This window comes from Apostichopus japonicus, chromosome 17 (assembly GCF_037975245.1).
Source record: "Apostichopus japonicus isolate 1M-3 chromosome 17, ASM3797524v1, whole genome shotgun sequence".
NCBI classification, from domain to species: domain Eukaryota; kingdom Metazoa; phylum Echinodermata; class Holothuroidea; order Aspidochirotida; family Stichopodidae; genus Apostichopus; species Apostichopus japonicus.
In genome coordinates this window covers 35,933,847-35,956,737 of record NC_092577.1, presented here as the reverse complement: position 1 = coordinate 35,956,737, position 22,891 = coordinate 35,933,847, and the positions used below count along the sequence as shown (strand labels likewise).

Sequence of the window (22,891 nt, the reverse complement as noted above, 5' to 3'; positions counted from 1 at the left end):
AGAATGGCTGGGATGCACCACGCTAGCGTGCCTACCATTCAGCGTAGTAATACAGTTCACATCACTACCTGCCAACTGACGGAGTAATTTACATGTTTACAATGCCGTTACTACATTAACTGCAGTACGATACTATTATGTAGGGTGAAGAGGGTGTCCAGCAATTGGTCAATAGTGTTACCCCTTGAGGATATAGAAGTAGTACCAAGCTCTGAATATTCAAAACTTCACCTCACTACAGTAACTGGTGGTGACGATGAACGGCGACATATTTTATGCACATATTAGGTAATCTGAACTTTATTGCTGGCTACAAACAATAGATATGATATGCTGATAGCATTTGTAGGACGGACCCAAATGCAGCAAAGGTATCCTTATAAGGTTATGTATACCTCTTCACCTCACTGCAGTAACTGCTGGTGACGATGAGCGGCGACATATTTTATGCACATATTAGGTAATCTGAGCTTTATTGCTGGCTACAAACAATGGATATGATTTGCTGATAGCATTTGTAGGACGGACCCAAATGCAGCAATGGTATCCTAATAAGGTTATGTATACCAGTTTCAGTAAACAAATTATGCACATATCTAATAACATATGAATATTCATGCAGTTTAAGTTGCGTTTACGAAGGAAATTGACTATTTGATTGGAACTCACTGCAACTACTTAACATACCACAGATAAGCATCCTCATATAAGAATCCACCTGCCGAAGAATTTGCCATTACACGGTTCGAACCAGACAACGCCATATTTCCAGCTTTCACATCAGGGCTTTATCTGCAATGGAAAATCTCGCTCATCGATAATAGCATTACAGGTAGGTTTGATATTTACTTCTTCCGACGATCAGCATTCACAAATATTCATACTGTTAAATAGCTAAACGACGGCACGATTCAATGTCTGACAATTCTTCAAACTTCTCGAATCTGATTGGCATGTGCTCCTCAGCTGATCGTTCACAAACCTAAGGATAATTACACGGTATTCCCACCGGTGAATGAAAATAAGTTGAAAACAATGTATCTCAGCAAGCTTGATACCAATCCTAGCTTTCTGCAGGCGCGTAGCCAGGAATTTGCCAAGGGAGGGGCGAAAATGTAGGCAAACTAGCAGAGCCGTAGATACGGCTTTGCAAACTAACTAAGCGTAGCGCCACCATGTTGGCGCGTAGCATACAAGAAAATTTTGGCTGAAAATGCCTCCCAGATCGCTGGAAATGGCACTTCCCAGGCCTTGTAAGTTGCAACTTAGCATTTTCTCTTTTGAAATTACTAGCGATATCATAAAAACATTTAATAAAAAATTAAAAATATGCCCAAGGGGGGCGGGGCGCTGCCCCCTTCGCCCCCTTGGCTACGCACCTGGCTATCTGCCTTACTAGTTCGAAGCAAACGAATCAGATCAAATATGGTATTGTAAGAAGCCCTTCTGTGTAAACACCAGTTGGTAAGATGATGCCAAACTTTCGGAGAAAGCAAACTTTCAGCCTGAAGTATACTGACAAGGGTGCGATCAACAACGCTAACCTCATTTAGCAACCCTGGCATTATAATGTTATCATAAATATTGCGTTAAGCGGACATCAAGGCCAAATATGCGTAATGTTAGTAATAGTATCGAGCAGCGATTGAAGGAATCGAAACAACGAATGACAGTTATACTACTTGGCAAGCCAATATCAGAACACTGTGACGTCGATATTAACACTTACGTAACGTCTAACTGCTAGGTCCATGCATGATGTTACTGATCAAGAATACAACATGTATTCAAGAAGTGGACGTTCAAAGCAACAATAAACGTCTGATAAATTGAAGTCATTGAAGCCATTGTACTAGAAAAGTTCACTAATCTTTTTACTGTCTTGGTGGAATTGTGCTTTCGAAAGTAAATATGTAACTTGGCGTAGTATGTATAGTGTACTATACTAAGAACGTATCCGTAGTACAAGTCAATGAACGTAACGTAGTGCACTCACGGCGATATAACCCTATCGTTGGATGCACACGGCCTACGGCCGCGTGTATTGTTTGGGTTATACTTTTTTTCCTGCATTATCAAGTGATAAACGCCGTGGACTGTTATTAATTCTTAACTACATTTTGTGCTTATTGCATAATATTTTTATTATTATTCAGAATAATAATAAACAGCATTAAGTAGCTGAAGGAAACACTTTGTAAATATATATATATGCGAATACATTATAACAAATGGCGCGTTGTTGATTCTAGGAGTGATACCTGTTAGAGTCACACGTGAAGGCTCGGTGACAGGTGAACATATAACTTTAAAGTTAAAAATCGTTAAGAGGGAATTCCGAATAAATAAAATTCTGTTAGGGTTAATTTCACCGAAGAAGGTTAATGAATTCTCTTTGAAATCGATTCTTATTTAATTTCATATAATAGAACCTTGGGAAATTTTCAAGATTTGCTACCTTTACTTCTTAATTCTTAGGCAAATTCAACAAATACCGTTGTCATGTGATCTCTGTATCGACAAATGTCAAGCTCATATCTCAGAGATGATATTAATGTTCAAAATATCCACAGTGGACTTTGCAGAGATATAATTCCAGCCGTTGATATCGTATAATGCTAGAGTGGTAGGAGCGATTTGCTATGTGTTATGTGTCACACCCCCTTTCCCCACCCAATAACTTCTACAAGTTAAGGAATAATCGGAGCAGTTAGTTATATACAGAGTAAAATGAAACAACAACATTAGTGAACGTACTAAAATCTTGTCTTTGCTTAAATGTCACATAACTTCGGATTTTGTAACATTTTGTGTTATTTATTGTAATTCGGAGTTATAGTCTGTTTGTCTTTCTTTTCCCTGAACATCATCACACAATAATTTGTTAATTCTAAACCGGACAAGCAAAGACATAATTGCAAGGAAAAGAGAAGAGAGAATAGAAAAAGAAAGCTGCCTGCAAATTATACATAGCATGTTGTGATCCTGTAGGAGGGCATAGAAGGATTGTTGCGCGAAAGGAGTACAACAAGAGTGTGTAGCCCTTCGAAATTAGAATAATGATTGAAAATATGCAGGCACATATCCGATGAAACATAAACAAACACTTAATAGTGGTGGATGTCATGGAAGAGGCAAATAACGGTGCCGAATGATAAAAACGAAGTTAAATTTTCATATTTCGATTCAATTAAACGAATAACAGTTTAATTCTAGAGCAGTAAGTGCTGTCACAAATGATTGTACAGTATGAAAGAAAAAAAATTATGTATGGTATAAAAGGACCAAAAATTATATAGGCGAATAAGACAAAAACGTGTAATAATGTCTTTTGACATTTTCTCGATACATATAATTTAACCACACTGACTGGAATAACAACACCTGGGAGTTAAACAACTTGAGAAGGAGATGTAACATAAAAATCGACACTTTGAATAGAAGGATCCAATACCTTAAACTTCAAAAATTGAGAACGGAAAATTCTGGAGGTAGCTTTCTTGTCATTTTGGTAACAGATTATTTGTAAAAACGCTATGAGATCATTATTATTGTATGTTTTATTCTCATCTGCTCACCCCTGATATTTTCTAGGTTTCTATGTTTCCGATAAAGTGAATGTGCTCAGATACCCAATAGTACTCTTTAACTCTACCTAAACAGATACGTTTTTACTAATCAGTTGTCAGTTGAAATATCAATTTCAGCTACCGAAAAGAAGTAAAGTTGAAGATTTCTAGATTTGAGTCCACCCCATGGCCTCCGCTGTGGCTTTGCCCCTGGACCCCATCAAGGGCCGTAAGATGGACCCTGGACCCCACCCGAAAAAAACACACTCTTTTAGTTTTATCCATACTGAGTCGTTTATGTGCCCTGTTTTTCAATTGGGATTGACTTAACCTTATTGATAAATAAAAACGGATTTCTGTTGGAAAGATAACTGTTAAAAACAATAGAGCAATTGACCCGAGCCCCATAAAACTCAAGTTTATGAAGACTTGTGACAATCTAAGTACTTTTAATTTTAAAGGTTAACTTTGGTTAAAAACACCATAGAAGCAACACACACATTATGACACTAACTATACTCCACAAAGCTCAGTCTGTTTTTCTAGTAAAAGTAGAAAACATATAGTCAATAGAAAACAGTAACATTCCTTTGCAATATTTATCCAACGACGCCAATCTACTTTATGAGAGTAAAAACATGTAGTACAAACACCAGTAGGTTGAAGAGATTTTAAATGGAAATAAAATACTGGTACCTTTCAATATGCCAGACAAATGTAACAATTTTAAGCATATTTAGCATATAATAAGTACAACGCATGTCACAAAACTAATGTAAAAGTCTTAGTTACAGCAACATTCCTACAACAAAGCTCCCATAAATACTGAAGAGCAAAACCACTGTTGAGACCGACTCATTAAATTAAACAGAATAACAAGCAATGATGGGTTTGTTTTACTTCAATGAAAGAAAGAAAAAACAGTTTCTTTTCATTTACTGTCATACTCTTGGCGTATATTTTGAAGCCATTAAAGACAACACATAAAATGCACCCCACACCAAGTCTTTACCTCAACTTTCCCTGTTGATTGAAAAGATTTCCTTCGAACGATTTATAATTTTATTAAAGCAAGCGAAACGGTTGCTATTGTTAGCTCAAATGCAACGATTAAAATAATTAATATGGGAGTTCAATTCGGGAGAATTACTTTGAGTCATCCTGCTTTGTTGATTATTAAAGGAGGACGGCGAAACGAAACCGTAATGGAGACAGAAAACAAGGATGAAGATGATGTGATTGACGCTGCTACAGGCACGACTTCCAAACAAAATATCAATGAGGTACTTTTAATATTATGTTCTGTTGAATAGAATCATGTGAATAGAATATTTTACACAAATTGTGCTGCAATCGATAAGTCCTTCTTCATTGTTGGTTACGATATTCGATATCATTATGTGTTACTATTGTCTAGAGAGTAACATCATTCTGATCAGTTGGTTTTCCTTCCTCACAACGTTGTCTTCATTGGAGAATTTGAAAGATTGTTTCAGATAGTTATAGCTGCACGTAAGTTCATTATAAACAGTACTGTGCACAAATGTCCCATTTGCTGTCTAGAATGATCCATTAAGTTAAATTGATGATAGCACCAGCTTGTACTTGCAGGAATAGATTTTAATATCCTAAACGGAGAATTGCTTTTCAGTTCATTGAAAACCACTCTTACCAAAAATGTTTTTCTTGTGTTGCTGTCTTTTGTGGATCAACTGTTTTAAGCTAAATGTTTCGAGCTTATCTCAATATCTTCTTAATTGTGATATGCCATCTAATATCAGCTCTAAACCTAATCAAACCTGTTTCGCTGACTGATGTAATGGATTTTACACGTTCAGTTGCAGTTTCATTGAATACCACACTTACCAGAGATGTCTCTCTTGTTAAGATTAACTACTACAAAGTTTTGTAGTTGACCTATTTCTTAATGGATGTGCCTCAGTTGCTCAATCCCAGTTTTGTGTTGAGTAATAATCTGTAGAAAAACTTGACGACCAATAAATTACTTTAATGTTATGTTAAACTAACTTAAAATTTGATATCAATATAGACACATTTGCACGACAATCAGGTTTCTTCATTCATCCGTCATGGTTTTTTTTTTGATAAAATGCAATTGATGACCATAATGTCAAACTATTTAAACTATATGCGAAGGTTAGTAGCCAATTATAGCCCCGAGAGTAATTGAGACGTCATGTTGTAAATAACATTTGAACACGCTTTTTTCATCCTTAATCCTTCATTTCAGATGGCCGGCAATATAGAGAACAACACCAGTGAGTCGGAACAAGAATCTCCCGGTAAGGCAATGCACAATATTTAGGATACAGCTACTTGTAATACCAATCCCCCTCTCCCGTCCCAACCTTCTCTCTCTCTCACACACACACACCAGTACAAGATCTTTGAGAAAACTATCAGCAATCCACACAAAGAAGCTCAGACAAAATGTAGGCAAACACACTAAATGTAGTGAAGGTTTCAAAAAGAACAACGCTAATGCTTAGAGCTTTGACTGACTTAGAAAATATCTCTTTGAGAACATAAACAAGTTTTCAATTGAATTACACTTGTTAACTCAGTGTAATTGAAGACTTCTTTAGACACGCATTCTACTCCAAGTGATAATGCCGTCGCAAGGCAATCTAACAGTTCAGCTTTATCTATAAATGATTTTGCAGCATAAACCTGATATGTCGCTCCATCAACAGTGTAGTTGTTCCATACCATTATGCCAAATGATAAGTCGATTTTTTTTTTTGGGGGGGGGGGTCCTTGTTTAATCCTATTTCAACTCTAATTGTCACAGATAGAACCGACAGATATAAAACAGAACTGCCTAAACACTCAAGCAAAAAGACCGGTAGAAGGATGATAATTAGAGGCTATTAAATGTATAAACACTAAAGTATTAAAGATAAGAAAAAGAGAAACAGTATAAGAAAACTAATCTTGCTAGAAATGGTTACTAAACAGCATTTAGAAAGGATGATACAAATGGAACTGCTGAGCAAATTGAAAGGGAAGTTAAAGTTACCAGAATTCCAAATGAATTAAGATAGCTAATCCTTTGTAGGCAACACATTATTTAGCTTAAATCAAACCATGGTAGTACAAGAATAAATAAAAAGCATAGATATTATTAGCAATATGTCTCTTAAAGTTATCATCTAGTTCAGTGTTGAATCAAACGTAGTAGATGGTATTTCTATACACGTTCAGTCTCGGATTGGTCCATTCAGTATATTATGCTCTGTTTCTACTGCTCCCTTTGCTTGGCATCCCTTGTCGGTAATAAGATAATAAGGTTTGTTGTTAAGCTACGTCACGTCTCCCTGTATTCATCTAGAGTAGTTGCTTGTAGCTTTATTTTTTGCATGTTCGTTAAAGAATTTTGTGGAAACTAGTCTATATATATGCGTGTATTACGTAACCGGGATCATATCGATATTGATTTGCTTCAGTGCATAGTTGTCCGCAAACTACGTTTCATGTGTGTGTAAATCATTTCCAATGCCGTTTGTCACTGAGATGCTATTCAGTAGAGTTTATTCTTGCCACAAGAATGTTCTTTGATCAATGTATGATGCAGATCCCGTATTTTGAAAAACGTTCTGGTTCCTTCTCCAGTATTTGTATCGTTTTACAAACTGTTCGACATAGTAAATCACAAACAATTAGCATGAAAGAAAAAATTATATCCAATGAGCCATTGTCAATTGTTTGGTATGGTGTAAATGTTTGAATGAACATATCAGATACCGCCATTAATAATGGTTACTGTGAGAGTAAGCCCTGTTGCCTTTGCTTACCTCTCACGCTCCGTAATGCCATTATTGCGGGTACATGTACTCACTGGAATAAGGTTGGTTGATAGCAACGTTCTCCATCACTTCCACTCGTTTCTCGCTGTTGCAAGAACTATTCCGAGAATAACTGTAGCAAAACTTAGTCGGAAAGTTATACCTGACTAGCAACATCGTTATTAGTTCGTTTATATACAAGGTATTTAAAATTTTGGTATATTTCCAGATAGAGACACACATTACAATTGTGTTTTGTACATGTGTCGTTTCAAATGTTTACGAGTTCAGATTGGCTTTGACATCAACTTAGGTATACTCTTATATTCGATAGATAAAGAAACTGAAGAAGACTTTCTGGAATACTTGGAAGAGGTTGGTCTAAAGAAGTATTTCCCACGGAAGCTCACCCTGAAAGCAGCCACAGAGGTACGGCTGTTCCCTAGCGACATTTCACAGATTGAAACAAAAGATTTACCTTTTCTGTTTATCAGTAAGCTAACCTCACTAGATAGTAGGATTACATGGAAAGAGAAACTTCACTTAAAAGGAAGTGCAAGAGATTTCATATATGCAATTCTTCATTGTTCCGATGATCATTTAAGACAACATTTGCTGGAGAAATTTGCATCTTGTCAACTTGCCTTGCCAGTCTTATTACCTGGGGTAAGAGATAACGAGAAACCAGAGCTGCTAACTTGGGCAATAAGTCGTGTTGTAAAGAAATGGAAAGAAAATGAAACATCTCTTGCTCCAGAGAAACGTATGGTAAGTGAGCGTGTATTTACCGCTGCATTCATAAGATTCGGTGATATTCCAATCTCCAAGTCGTTTATTTTAAATAATGTCATTGGTAGAGCTCAAGGTAATGAAACGTTTCGATATTTTTCGTCTTATGAAGATGAAAAAGAGTACGTTTACTATTGTTCTGGATCAGTAGAAGCCCAATGGTATCTGCCAATGTACGGTAGAAACGAGGAGTTGTTGAAAGAAGTTACGTTATTGTTGAATCTGAGAGGTGATTCCACAGAATTTACTACCGAAAGTGAGTTTACGTGCAGGATAGCTAATGCTATATTCCTGTTTGTAGATCAAGACAAATTGAAATGCTACAAGACAGAAATTGATGATATAAAGAAAAAATTCAAAAAGGTTTTCGTGATACATTTGATTGTACACAAAAAAAACAAGGGCAGGCAAACACGTAAGCAACAGCTCAACAGTGAGCGTAAGACACTCAAAATCGATGAAAGTGTTGATTTCTGCTTAGAACGTAATGCAACAGACCTTGCAAAAATAATTTGTGAGAAGATTATGCAATACTGCAAAAACACAAGTCTTGAGGATTACCGTTCAATTAAAGACTGGCAAAGCTTTTGCTTTAATAAAGTAACCGTGGATCAGGACAATGATTCCTACAAGAAAGCCAAAAAATTGCTGCAATCCTCCTTCCCGACACACGAATCCATTGAGGAAGTGAAAGAAACATATTTACAATTACAAGTCGAATGGGGTAAATGGGTCGCGGCTGATAAAAAACCTTTGAGTGTTGGGGTCAAAACTGAAGTTAGTCATCAGTTTCAAGCACAAGAAAACACTAAACGTGAATTGCGGGGAAAACAAAGACTACAAGGTTTATCTGAAAAAATGAAAATTTTTTGGAACAACTTACAAACGGTTATGCTTAACGAAAATGATCTTTTGCATTACTTCATGTCCTTTTTTCAAACACATATCGAAATGATGACCGCCGATGAAATTCCTACATTGGTTAGGAGAATCGACGTGTTGAATACCTCCCTACAAAAATTAAAATCTGATATGAAGCAAACTCCGCAAGATGAACGCAGTAAACTGCAAAATGAAATAAAAGAGTTGCAAAAGCAGCTCCTTAAAGAAAGCGAACAAGTTAATGCGAAAAACATTAGTTGCGAACACTTTATTCGTGAATTAGGCCAATGGTATGAAGCAAGCATTGAAGATACAAAAGCTCACAATCGAAATGAATTGCTGGTTAACCTGGCATCAAAATTACTTCTTGCAGGATATCCATTGGAACTTTTAGATGGCGAAAATGTTTACATTCCGATTAAATGGATATCAGGCGTCTTAAAGAACCTCGCAAATAAGCTTAATGACCCAAAAATATTTGTTTTGTCTATAATTGGTATCCAGAGTAGTGGAAAGTCAACGTTCTTAAATAGTATGTTTGGTGTCAAGTTTCCGGTACGTGCTGGTAGATGCACACGAGGGTTGTACTTACAATTGTTAGAAGTGAATGCGGACTTTCATAAACAACTTGGTTTTAAGTATCTTCTGATTATTGATACTGAGGGATTGCATTCTCCAGATCGAACAGTTCTAAACGACCACACATTTGACAATTCGATAGCTACACTGGCCATGTGCATTGGGGACCTTACCCTATTGAATATCGGTCAAGAAACTATTGGCCCAGATATGATTGGTATATTGCAAATAGCTGTCCATGCTTTGATAAGAATGAAGAAAGTCGAATTAGTTTCTAATTGCAGAATCATTCAACAGAGAGTGAGCGACATAGCAGCTGCCGCTAACAATAAAACTAACATGACTAAAATAAAGGATGTTCTCAACAAAGTCACTCGTATTGCTGCTGCTGAGGAAAAAGTAGATCACATTCAAGATTTTTCAGATGTATTTCCTTTAGCTGAAGAGGATGACTTGCAATTTTTCCCATGCTTATGGATGGGTTTAATGTCGCCTCCGAATTCTGGTTATAGTGATAAAATTCACGCTTTAAAGGAAGCCATTTTCAAACCAAAAGAAAATCAACCGGTAATCCCACCTCAGTTTACAATGGCAAAGTTTGTTCAAAGGTTGGAGAATGTATGGGATGCAGTGAAATCAGAAGATTTCGTCTTCAATTTCCAAAATAGTTTCGATGCCCTCAGTAACCAGAGATTCCGACTAGAGCATAGTAAACTTATTGGCAAAATGAGAACTGAGATATTTGAATGGGAACTTAGCAATGGTGGAAATGTCACGAATGCTACGAAAAAAGGTTTTTACACGAGGCTGGAGAAGGAAATAACTGATAAATGCGAAAATATAAATAGGAAAATAGATAAATACGTAGAGGAGCATTCAGACGAAGAGGAGGTGAAAAGACGTCATGAGAGTATCAAACAAGAAACAATCGGAATTGGTAAAGATATTGAAAGAGGTATCAAACGAAACAAAGAGATACAATTACAAAATGAGGCCGATATAGAAGGATTGCCAAATTTCATCAGAGAAGCAAAAGAAGAACTGAAATGTGAGGCTAAAGCAACCGCAAATCAATTAAAGCACACCAAAGACACTGACTATTGGAAGAAAAATCATGAGGAATTGGATAGACAATTTGACATACTTTGGGATAAAAAAATCAAACAGCTTGAAATAAACTTCAACAAATTTATAATTACTGAAAAATATATCGAGCAGGCGTGTGATAACAGTCTTAGAAAACTAATGCTTGGTACAGAACATAGCAAAGCTTACACTGACGAGATGCGAGTTGAAAAGAAAAAGCGGCGGTACTTGCTCGAGAAGGGGAAAGAAGTTGCTAATTGGTTTGAAAGACATTTTTGGGGATCTAAGGACGGACTGGACAAAGTTCAAAATGTAGTTTTTGGAATTGTAAATCGTCATAGAAGTGATCTTAGAAATCACGCGAAAGTTATACCGTTTCAAGAAAGTCGCGTAGATACTATTTTACTAGAAGTGTATAATGTATTAACGGGTAGTAAAGTCAAAAGTGAAACTTTGGTTAGTACTCTTCGTGAAGTTCAGAACGAGGTTTGTACAGTTTGCAAAGATTGTCAACGAAAGTATGAAGATCACAATTCATTGCAAAGAATGTTTGAAAATGAGAAGGACTTTTTAAAAGACGAATTTAAAGGCTATGTTGATGAAACCATTAAGAGTGGAGCGGCTGTAAAGCGATCATATTCTGAGTGTGTGACTGTTTTGCAAAATGTCACCTTAAATGCCTTCAATGTAAAACTCTTGGCACACATGCGGGACGAAGATTGTTATAATGATAAGCAAAGGATGCTTGGCAGAATTTTAGAAGAGCTGTGTCTTAAGAAAGATCCAAAGTTGTTTCATGATTTTATACAGGACAGTGATAACTTCGTTAGCAATTGGTTGAGCCACAAGGTTCTAACTGAAATAACAGAACGGTCTCAATATTGGGTAACAAACGTAATAGATGCAACTATTAATGAAATACTGCAGCATGTTAAAGCTGCAGTACATAATACTAAACATGAATTGACGGTACGTAGAGGGGAACAAACAACAACATTTAGGGAATGGGAAGATACATTTCTGAAAAACGACTACATTTCACAGAATGGAATGAATACACAGTTTTCTGTTGATGATTTCAAGCTAAGCGACATCGAAGAATTTACCAACATGTTGTACAACATGTTCAGCTCCCACTTCAAAACAGATATTACTAAAGGATGGAACATAGACAAACTAAGTGATCCGACAGTAGCATCTCAGCTTTACTCAAAAATGCGGGATGTGGCATTTGATATCTTAGATCATTTAGGAACGTGTAAGGAAGTTTGTCCCTTCTGCAAAGTACCCTGTCATTTGCAAATCAGAGGTGAACATAAACACAAGGCTATCTTTCATTACTCACAGGGTGTAGCAGGATATCATTACGAAGAGTCACTTAAACTGATATCTGCTCCATGCACAATGTTAGTAGCCTCCGACACTGAATATCTACACTGCGTAGGTCCACCAAAGGTGTATAAGCCTTACAAGGAGTATTCCAAGGATTATCCTTCTTGGGATATTACCCCAATTAGAGGGGAAGCTCCAATAACTTACTGGAAATGGGTATTGCAAACTTTCAATAATGATTTTGCGCAGTTGTACGGTGTAAAGCCAGCAGAGCTCCCAAATGAATGGGGTACAGTTTCAGAGCAAGATGCATTAAAATGTTTAAGGGAGAAGTACTGTATTACTAAAAAGTAACTCGACAGCAGCATAGGTTATAGTTCAAGACGGTACACGTATATTTAAGATACAACAGATGCTGTCATCGCAAATAACACCACGAGCAGTACACATTTTCTACAGCTCTGATATATCATTCAGTAAAGTATCGTTTACGGTAACCGTTTTAAGCTCTATAGTTGAATTATATTGCAAATTTGAAGGGGAAAAAAGGTTGAAAAAAGAGGAAAGAAATATAATAGGAGATAGTTGGTCACATAAGTTTACCGTCACTGTGGACTTGAATCATTGTCCAGTTTAACACTTCAATGTTAGTTTCGATTTTGTACAAAGTTATAATAATACCTTCATCTTTAATTTCAAAATTATTATCGAAAGTTGATGATCCTTGTGTCAATCTAATGAAAACAATAATCTGTAATTGGCACATCCCAACTAAAATATATATTTGTGGCTATTTAAAAATACAAAATTGTTTCGCTAAAATATGATATATTGTAAATTCATACATATAAAGTTTCATATGAACACAAATTCAATGGATCTTGTTCGAAATCGCGTGGAATTTTCTCTTAGACTTTTTTTAAAGTAAAACTTCAAAAGTCAACTTTATAAGTTTGTAAGCATTTTTGACACTTCAAAATCCATGAGCTGATATAGCTTATATTTCCAAACCATTTTGATAACTGAAACTAACGGTTAATGTTTCTTTTAAGAGACAAATCATTGGAAACAATATTTAACGTATAAATTTCTTTCAGAAGCATGTATATTCGTTACAAAAAAGTTAACTTTGTTTCATTAAGCAATATTTACAAATTAACACACATCGATATAAGAAACCAGACTTTCCTTTTCAACTCCAAAGAAAATTGTAACTATGAATAGTTTTAAGAAAAGACAATTGTAATTTTGAAAATAATGTTTACCTTTATCATGTAAGATATTAGTCCTGTCTTTTAATTTTCAAAATGTAAACGCATATTCATATATATGTATATATAACGGTGAAAGTATTTCTATTCGTAGTTGAGGTAGAAACTTTAATAAATGTTTTAGTGTGTAAAACAGGCATTTTATATTACTTATAATAAAACAGAATATTACCATTTTCTTGTGTTGTTTAATTCAAAGAAAAAACAAAAACATTTTAAATGTTTTTTTCTAATTAGTTGTATATTCTAAAGTGGCACAATCTACAATACAATATAATATTATAATAATGTGCTAACACATGATTGACATTGCGTAGCCTTATTAGCTAGACTTGAATATTTTTCATTACATATTATTATATCTTCATGTAAAAGAAAGTTTAGTTAGTAACTACAGTTAAAATATATATGAAAATATCTATGAAATGTTTAGTTATTATTAATCAATATTTAAAATTTTACACTAAAGCGGTTTAAGTTTTAATTTGTAAATTTGGAAACGAGTTACCTTAATCATGCACATAAAATTAAGAAACAGTTTAAGTTGTTTTGCAATCATGGAGTATTATTGTTTGAATATTCTCAACTGACAAAAATCTACAATTTGCTGACAGCATTCTGAAGAGCTATTTGAAGTTGAATGTAATGTTATAATAGTGATAAAATTTATGATTGAATTCACATTTCAATATGTAAATTACGTCACGTTAGCAAATCTTGAAAGTTTATCCTTTACAATATATTATTTTAGAATGTAATTAGAAACCATAGTAACCAATTAACATTTATTCAACCTTAAGGAATGAATTGCCTATCACCCTTGATCGAAATATTTATCTATATTAAACTAAAAACTTTTTTATCACTAAGGTGGTGCTTAGTCTTGACTTAAACACTTTTTTTCCATTTTGTTGTACTTAAATAAAGCTTGGCTGTTCTTATATGGAGGAGAAAGTTGTGTTTGGTGTTATTTTTGCGCAGTACACAATACAGTACATAAAGTATGTTTCGTGTTGATCTTCTACATACGATACTGTGAAAAGTTGCTACAAGTAAACAACAGGACTGGCAAGTGATGTCAGGAGGTTCAACAGCGATTGAAGGATGAATTATATATATAAGTTTAAACAAATTCAGTTCAGTGACGCTCACAGTGGGGGGCCCGGTGGTGTGATGGGTAGAGGCTGAGGCCATGTCGGTCACATGTAATCGTCATTTTTGTTTTAACATTTAGCCGGGGAAGAATTAGACAAAAGCCCCCTTTCAATCACACACAAACAAATGAAGAGTATCTTTCAGCATACTTGGGTTAAGAGCTAATTAAAATAGGAAACAGGCTAACATTATGAAAATAACACAGACTTTAAATTATTGAATGAACACAATGGCATAAGTCTAGACAATTTACCAAAGCGTTAAGAGAAACTAAAGTAGCCTGAAGTTTATACTAACCTGATCATTGAATCTTATCGCAAACCAACGTATATAATGTAGTGTAGGTTTTGCATTGAGGTAATCCTTACATATATATGTGTATTTGTATATATATATATAAATATATATATATATATATATATATACAAATATATATATATATATATATATATATATATAAATATATATATATATATATATATATATATATATATATATATATATATATATATATATATATATATATATATATATATATATATATATATATATGAATTGTAGAAAATGAGACTTCAACAAGCACAGTAAGAAAGTATACAAAGTTGTATGTTCTAATAATTCGCCGGTTAAGGCTTTATCAAGGAATGAGGTGCAACTACCGACTCCGTGTACATAAGTAAAAACTTTAAAACCAATTCCCCTGAGCTGAACGCACCAGCGAACAAACTGTATTCGGAGCGCACAGACGGACCAGCAAGATGTGAAAAGCTTAAATATCCAATTGACGTCCAGCACAGCCATTCATTAAGTTATTACTGGCTTTCATGGTAAGGGCTTCGATTATTTTTCTTTCACTGGTATTGGGTAAGTTGTGATGTAGGATTTGCCACTTGATATTTTCTCCAGATTTCGGATTTATATTGTGAGTTTGTAAATGAGTGTATTTGGTCTGTTTAGTCATACGTAGATGTTCTTTTATTCTCCTTCCAATGGTGCATCCCGTTTCGCCGATGTATGTAGACGAGCAAAGATTGCATTTAATCTTGTAGACACAGTTTTTGGCTAAACAGATATTCTTCTTTACAGCGATTTTGCAGGTGTCACAGTTGGGTGGGCAACCCTGTTTGTCACGTGGCGCGGAAAACAAACTCGCTGATGGATTACCTGTCATGAAGTGTGTTCTCAGATTTGTAATGCCCGATCTGCTGATTGTTGCCAGGGTCTGCCGTTTTATGTTCTCGTTCACAAATGGTACTTTTAGGTAAATTCTTTGATCTTCAGATGGTCTAGTAGGGGTGATTATTGTGTGTTTCATGGTTGAGTTCACGAATTTTTTAGGATATCCGTTTCTTATGAAGTTAGTTTTGTTGAGGGTTTGTCTGTGGACCTGGATATGGCTCTCCTTGTTTCTCCCGTCAAGATGGCTCGTTTGGCAGAGATGGGACCATGGCTGTCCCAGTGCAAAATGCAACCACTGTGTATAGGTTTGGTATATAGTTGTGTTGTGAATGAGTTGTTTGTACGGTTGAGCGTTACAACTGTGTCCAGGAAGGGCAATCGGTCATCCACAGGCATTTCTATGGTAAAACTAAGAGCCGTGTATTTATATGAAGAGATACGTGTGTTGAATTTTAATTCTTCCTCATTCCCATCAAACGGAACATGCAATTTTTCAGCATGTTTACTCAGTACATACTTGTAATAATTAACATGGATATGTATACACGACCAGAGGGCGTGTCACGTGAAGATTTCGTTAAGAATTACTTGACATGTGGTTGTGAAGGTCCCTAGGAGCACCTTTTATCACATAACGTTACCATAACAATAAAAAAGGTCAACAAACATCACGACATAGGCATCTACAATACTGCATTTACTAATGAGACACCTAACTCTTCGAATGATCCCTATTCCTCACCCAAAACAAATAACAAATAAACTACAAGGTAATAATGTCGAGCTTTGAAAGAAGTTACCTGAAGATTCTGATCTATCTTCGGAAGAGCTATCTTTTATCTCTTCGTCCATTTAGAACGTTTCATATGAGAGGGAAAATATATACTATGACCGCCCATCGCATAGCCTCAAAATTGAGTTATAGTTGTGAACATAATTGAAAGACTTCCAGTTAGAGCACAATAGCCAAAGTTAGAGCGCAACGAACATATTCATAATATATTTATTAATTATATTTCTTCATCAGCATTTCTTAATTTGTGGAAACTGGCTATGTTATTTCTGAAAGTTTTTGTTAAGCCTTTCTGTTCACATAAACTACTACTAGCCAATTGTACTAAGAATTCTGTATTGTTGGCATTTACGAACATTTTAAAGAACATTTGTAAATACGTTTTCGTTATGTATAGAACTATTAATTACACTCATCACGATCCTTTGTAGCGTTGTAAACTAGAATCTAATAACATGACGGTGAACAGAAGTCGTGCGAAGCTTCCTTGTTCTCAGGTCAACGGTCTTACATTTTGAAATTTGATAAGATATGCCAAACGTTTTACTGGAAGATGTCATTGCCTTGGATGGACAGGATCCTCATCAAGTTCGAATACTCTTGAAGTTCGAAGGTTCTGAAAAGACATATAATATGGCGATGCACCAAAAGTATACGCTAGGACCCAATCAACTTTGACGAATATCGGTACTAATGTGTCCCCATATTAGGTTTGAATCAATAAGCTTCAGTGAAAATATAATAACACACCAATTCCATCCACATGAAATGATATATGCGAAGAAAAACCATTCGTTTGTCATAAAAATGAATTTTACTTTTGGATAGACCATTACATTTATGCCTAACTAAGGTTAAGGTGCATATCAAGTTGAATTTGTTGATATTAATCAGGCAACAGATCCCATCAGATATATATGTTCTCACTTGAACTAGAGCCTCAGAGCAAGGAGTACAACAAAGAAGACTTCGAGACAGTAGCCCAATGGTTCAAGACGTTCCTGTAGCTATTCAATCACCTCTTTACATCTTGCTCTGTTACGTGAGGTGTAAGGTGATGAACCATGCTGTGAATGTAAACGGGGCTGTCTATCATATCTCCATCGAAAAGTGCAACAATTCATTAGCAAAGGAACGAATTCTTAGCGCGTTTTTTAACAAGCATACAGTTATCTACGGGAAATAACCATCATAATAACCTCCTTAACTCGTAAAATTAAAGCGTTTCAGGGTATATTTTACAATATCTCTCAATTATTAACTTCTGTTATAATTCAATTTAGGATAATGGTCTTACTTGAAGTATCAACATATTCTGAAGATACTTGTGACGTATTTCAGTGATATTTTTTTTCAATTGAAAGGTATATTACATATGAAAAAATGTCTGAATAATGCAATCAGTATTTGTTGTATCCACTGTACACTACACAAAATGTCTGGGTCAGTATTATTGCAAGTACGATATTTTTGGATGCATTGCATTCCTTTTATAACATTTGTAAGCTGTAACACACATAAAGACCTGAATAAACCTGCAATTTGCTTTGCATTATTAACATATACAAACCGATCCCTACCATGACGGCTTACGTCATCTTTCACTTTTGACAGCTTACATTACTAAGGTGTGGAGTGTGTACAGTCCGAACAAAGGTTCCGTGTCACCTTCGTAGATCATGCACAGGGATGTCCATTTCACCGTCTGTTTAATCCGGCCTAACAACAACGCCAACGGCTCTCATCAAGGGCTCAAATTTTACCACAGTGGCAAATACCATGATCATTGAATTGCCTAAAAATTTGGTCATAAACTGAGCTGTATATTAGCACAAGACCCTGGCAATTCAGAAATGACTAAGTTTCCACGATTTTGTGATGTAAGTTCCTTATTCTGGTTAAAGACCTTCAGTTGTAAACAAGCAATATTTGACATCTGAAGCTGTTTTGTATTCATTTACAGCTTTATATGATATTCCAGGCGTTTACGGCTTGTTTGCTCTTTGATATGCAGTTTGCTTGAGATAATAACTTTTTGAACTTTTCAATATATTCTTGTCAATTGCAATGCTAAGTTTAATTTCAAATCATGTAAAGTTATACTTTGTGACCTAAATTTCTTATTCTGGTCAAAGACCTTCAGGTGTAAACCAGCAATATTATTAACGCTTCGTTTGCTCTTGGTAAATATTCGACAGGAACAAAATTACATGCTGATCACGTGACATAAGGAATCAATTAGATTACCGTTAATATCTCATAACTATGGAATAAATGATATAACTCAGAGTTTATCATGTTAGTACGATTCAGTATAAAATGGAATACACAATTTATGATTTATGAAATACAATTGGAAGCTTATATTAACACTATTCCTCTTCATTTTTCTTTTATTCAAGAACAAATTGATATTTCAAACCGTGCAAGTCATGAACATCATATTCAGAATACCTTACTTACTTAAATACTTCGCTGTTACAAATATGAAAAACAATCACTATGATATTTGCAGTTTTCTTGAGTTAGTAACTGACTGAACTTATACTTCTAATATATTGTCGTGAATTACACGCTATAAATTTTAATTTCAAATCGTGGAAGTTATACATGAAAAATGTGGAATTAACAACGTCGAAAATCTATCATTAGTCGTTAAAAAATATTTTGAAGTAATAACGTCTTCAATCGGCGACGCAAACACTTCTTTCGTAATGAGGTGGTGGCGAAGGGTGGTTGTTATGTTTCCCCCGGGCACATGGATATAAATGTTGATTAAATAGAGGGTATTTAAATGCAAAATGTTCCAATTAGTTTTAAGAGAGTTGAGGGTTTCAATCAGTAAGGATATCTGTGACCACATTTTTCTTTACTTCTACTGATAATGAATAATTTTGCTTGACGTTTAATTCTTACCTTGGCTATGATGCAGTAAATGTAGTTATGTTTTTGACTGAACCTGTGAACAATGATGCACGTTCAGATCGAACTGGTCATTCAAGTGGAAACAGATTTTACTTCTCTTTCAGGAATTGTGACTGTAATTAATCGAAACCCTCGCCTTCCATGCCTTCACTTGTAAATGACGGCATCTAAGTGAATGCTTTCCAACCTAACCGCCTTCTGAAAGAGAGCCAAGTTTGTTGCCCCTTAAATGACATATATGTTTAAGGTGGCATACTCCAGTGGGAGTCTATATCAAACCACCAGAGAGTTGTTCTTAGTAAAAAGTGCCAAAAGCAGCAGGATAACCCTTTTATTGATATGTTACCAATCAGGATCTGTTTTTTTCTGGCTAGCATGCTTAAAATCAGGAATGCAAGTACTTGTGGTGCACAAATTGGATATATTGAGGCAATTTTAGACCCCTGTTTACAAATGACGTATAAACTGGATCGTGCTGACAAATATAATGGTATTAAGTTTACAATAGGAACCGTGGATATTTGTAATTCCAACAAATCCCAAAACAACAACTGGATTTGTTGGAATTTCACATTACCTCAGTTCTTACTGCAATCCCAATAGCACATGCTGCCGAATTATAACACGATCCAGTTTCCACTGTGCACGTACAAAACTGTAAGATTCACAGCAGCAACTGTGTTCTCTATGTGTATCGGGTGATTCATTTGGGTAAACCTGTCGATGAACATAAATGGTAAATACACGAGTAAATATAACACGCAATGCAATATATATGTTGCACCACATTTTGACTTTGGGAACATTTAATTCCACAAGTCGAGTATGTTATTAACAACAGTTTCCGACTTTGTTAAAAATGTACTGTCGCATAATGTGTTTTTTCCAATTTATTTATTTACAAACCCGTAACACATAATAAAAAAGAATCAGCTAAAAGACTTACATAAGAAGCTTACATAAAGAAATCATAGAAGTCGTTAAGGTTACATAAATTGTTGTTTTGCTTAGAAATGAAATGGTGAAGGAAAAGTTGAAAGCGAAGCTTACAATTAAATTCGTTCACATCTGGGATTTTGTTATTCAACCTACAAGCATAAAAATACTTTTTAGCATGCAACATTAAGAAGTTCACAGGATTATCCATATCACCAAAATCACCAAACAAATATCGGTAAAATTAAAAGTATAATTAATTTTAATGCAATTTGAATTCACTGCCTCCCAGAATCGCTCAACGTGACTACAATTATGAAAAAAATGTATTAGTGTTTCACTGGCATTCTTGCAAAATGAACAAAGTGGAGAATTGACCATTTTCATTTTATAAAGCAAGCTATTTATGCCTAAATTGCAACGTAGAAAACGCAATTGTAGATATGCTACTTTGGGGTCAATCACAGCCGTATAAGGCAGCCTAAAAATCTTATTCCAATCTATTTTCACTGGAAAATTCATAGCTTGCCATTTCATAATAGACGACGGGGCGTGCATAGACCGGTAATTAGCTTATTATAAACATTTGTGGTTATTTTATGTGTGCGCATGTACATATTAAAGTTATTTTCACTCACTGGGAGCAAAACAGAATCAAGGTCCCCCTCCAATAACTAGGAATGGCGTGAATAATCCCAAAATATGAAGAAAAAGGAAAGTTTCGAATATATATTTTCGCTTGAAACGTGTTATATGGAATCACCGAGCCATCATTTTTAATGAAATCTTACACATGAATTGTTCTGTGATTTTAAAGATGATACTAATTCCTTTATTGTTAACCAATATATGACTGTTGTTAAAATGATTTCATTACCATAATTACTGTCTGGATGATAAAAATTAAACTCAGCCCAAGCCTCACACACTTCTCTGCAAAAAATATTAGAAATACAAGAAAATGCCTCCTTATTGAAATTACATTTAAAAAGAAAGCACCACCGAACCGTTTTAGGTACAAATCAAAAAATATTTTCAAGTTTTCTCTCTGAGGGGCTAAATACCGTTTTACCCAGCAGTTTAGACTTTTAATGAAAGATTCAATATCTGTCATATCAAAGCCACACAACGTAAGCCACACTAGATACTTTGTAATATACTTTTTTTCAATACCTTGATGGTTTGCACTGAAGAAAAGGTCAAACTGTCGTCGACGTATACTCCAAGTACTCAGTTTTGGAGGTTCTAGCCACCTCAGCTCCCTCAATAATAATACGTTGCGATCTTGATAGAATGAGACCTTCATGTTTTATGGTTTTATTTTCAAAAACAAATTTCCTTTATTTTTGGGGTTACGCAATAAAGTCTTGCGGTCACATTTTGTATCTATGTCATTTACAGAACACTGAAAATTTCATTGGTCAGTTTCAACAGCGCTCGTAGGACTTGTGCATGATACAGCAGTATCATCGGCATATTTTGTAACAGAAATGTGTGAGTTTGAACTAATTTCATCAGTATATACAGTAAATAATATTGCATATAATGCACCCCAAGGCACCCGGCAACCTTTATTTCCGATATTATAATAGTACCGGCTCCGACGCCCCTGACATATATGTTGGTTGTATAGTATGAAGTTTTGTCTTACGGAGTACAAGGACCTTATTTCATATATGCAGTGAAAGCCAGTTTATCCGAACTGTTCGGGACCAGCAGTAATTTGTATGAAAGAAATTCGCATATTCAGCATTTTCCGCTTGAAAACTTTACGGTATTTTTCGTCACACTCGACCACGCTAGTCGTGTTGTACACATTGTATATTCAAAACAAGGAACAAGACCAAATTATTCTGGTTTATTGCTAAAAAACAGACGGAAGGTCAGTTTTCATGTAACCATAAGATTTTGACAATGGCCTAGGAAAGTTTACAAACTTAAGGGCTGAGATCATATTGTGACCCTCTGGAATTTCCGACGTCTCGGCTCGAATTGTCGACATGTCATATAAATACTTCGGGGTTCCTTCTTGAATCTCGACATTTTCTCTCGTAATTGGGTGTTTAAGTCGAAATCTTACCGTACTAAATCCAAATTTTGTCTGTTTGTCTCGAATTGTTGACTTTAAATATAAACATTTGTAAATATTGTTATCCCTGTAAAAGCTTATAATGTAATAAGAAAAAATACTGTCGAACATATGATAGTTTACCACTAAGTGTCGACATTAACATTTTGAAATTGTATCGTTGTACCTCAACACTTCTTTAAAAAAGTCGTAATTGAATCTGACTTTGGATGTTAATATTGTGTGATGGCTACGAGGCTTGGTCCTTGAGACGGCATGTACTTGAGTTTCTAAAATTCTTGACCAAAATAGCTATGGTTATCTGAAGTGCTGTAGTTTGTTTGTTCTGGTAGACAGTAATTGCTGGTGACGATGACCCGCGGTCAATTTTATGCACATATTAGGTAATCTGAACTTTACTGCTGGTTACAAACAATGGATATGATTTGCTGATAGCATTTGCAGGACCCAGCAGCAGCAACCGTATCCTAATAAGGTTATGTAAACCTCTTCACCTCACT

At 35.2% G+C, this 22,891-nt stretch overlaps 2 protein-coding genes across 3 annotated transcripts in view; one reads left to right on the top strand and one right to left on the bottom strand.

The window, feature by feature from the left end:
• The window catches only part of LOC139954875 (arylsulfatase-like), a 98,489-nt gene that overhangs the window by 44,269 nt on the left and 31,329 nt on the right, over positions 1–22,891 (bottom strand). The window lies entirely within an intron of this gene.
• Positions 708–14,292, top strand: LOC139954863 (interferon-induced very large GTPase 1-like). The gene is made up of 4 exons (XM_071954832.1): positions 708–832; positions 4,752–4,852; positions 5,821–5,872; positions 7,710–14,292. The coding sequence occupies exons 2-4, from the start codon at positions 4,775–4,777 to the stop codon at positions 12,395–12,397; spliced, it is 4,818 nt and encodes a 1,605-aa protein (XP_071810933.1). The 5' UTR covers positions 708–832; positions 4,752–4,774; the 3' UTR covers positions 12,398–14,292.

Excerpts from the sequence above, each read along its gene's own strand:
- LOC139954863 (XM_071954832.1), top strand. The coding sequence starts at position 4,775 with ATGGAGACAGAAAACAAGGATGAAGATGATGTGATTGACGCTGCTACA. Across the intron at positions 4,853-5,820 it reads CCAAACAAAATATCAATGAG|ATGGCCGGCAATATAGAGAA; the intron begins GTACTTTTAATA and ends CCTTCATTTCAG. Across the intron at positions 5,873-7,709 it reads GTCGGAACAAGAATCTCCCG|ATAAAGAAACTGAAGAAGAC; the intron begins GTAAGGCAATGC and ends TATATTCGATAG.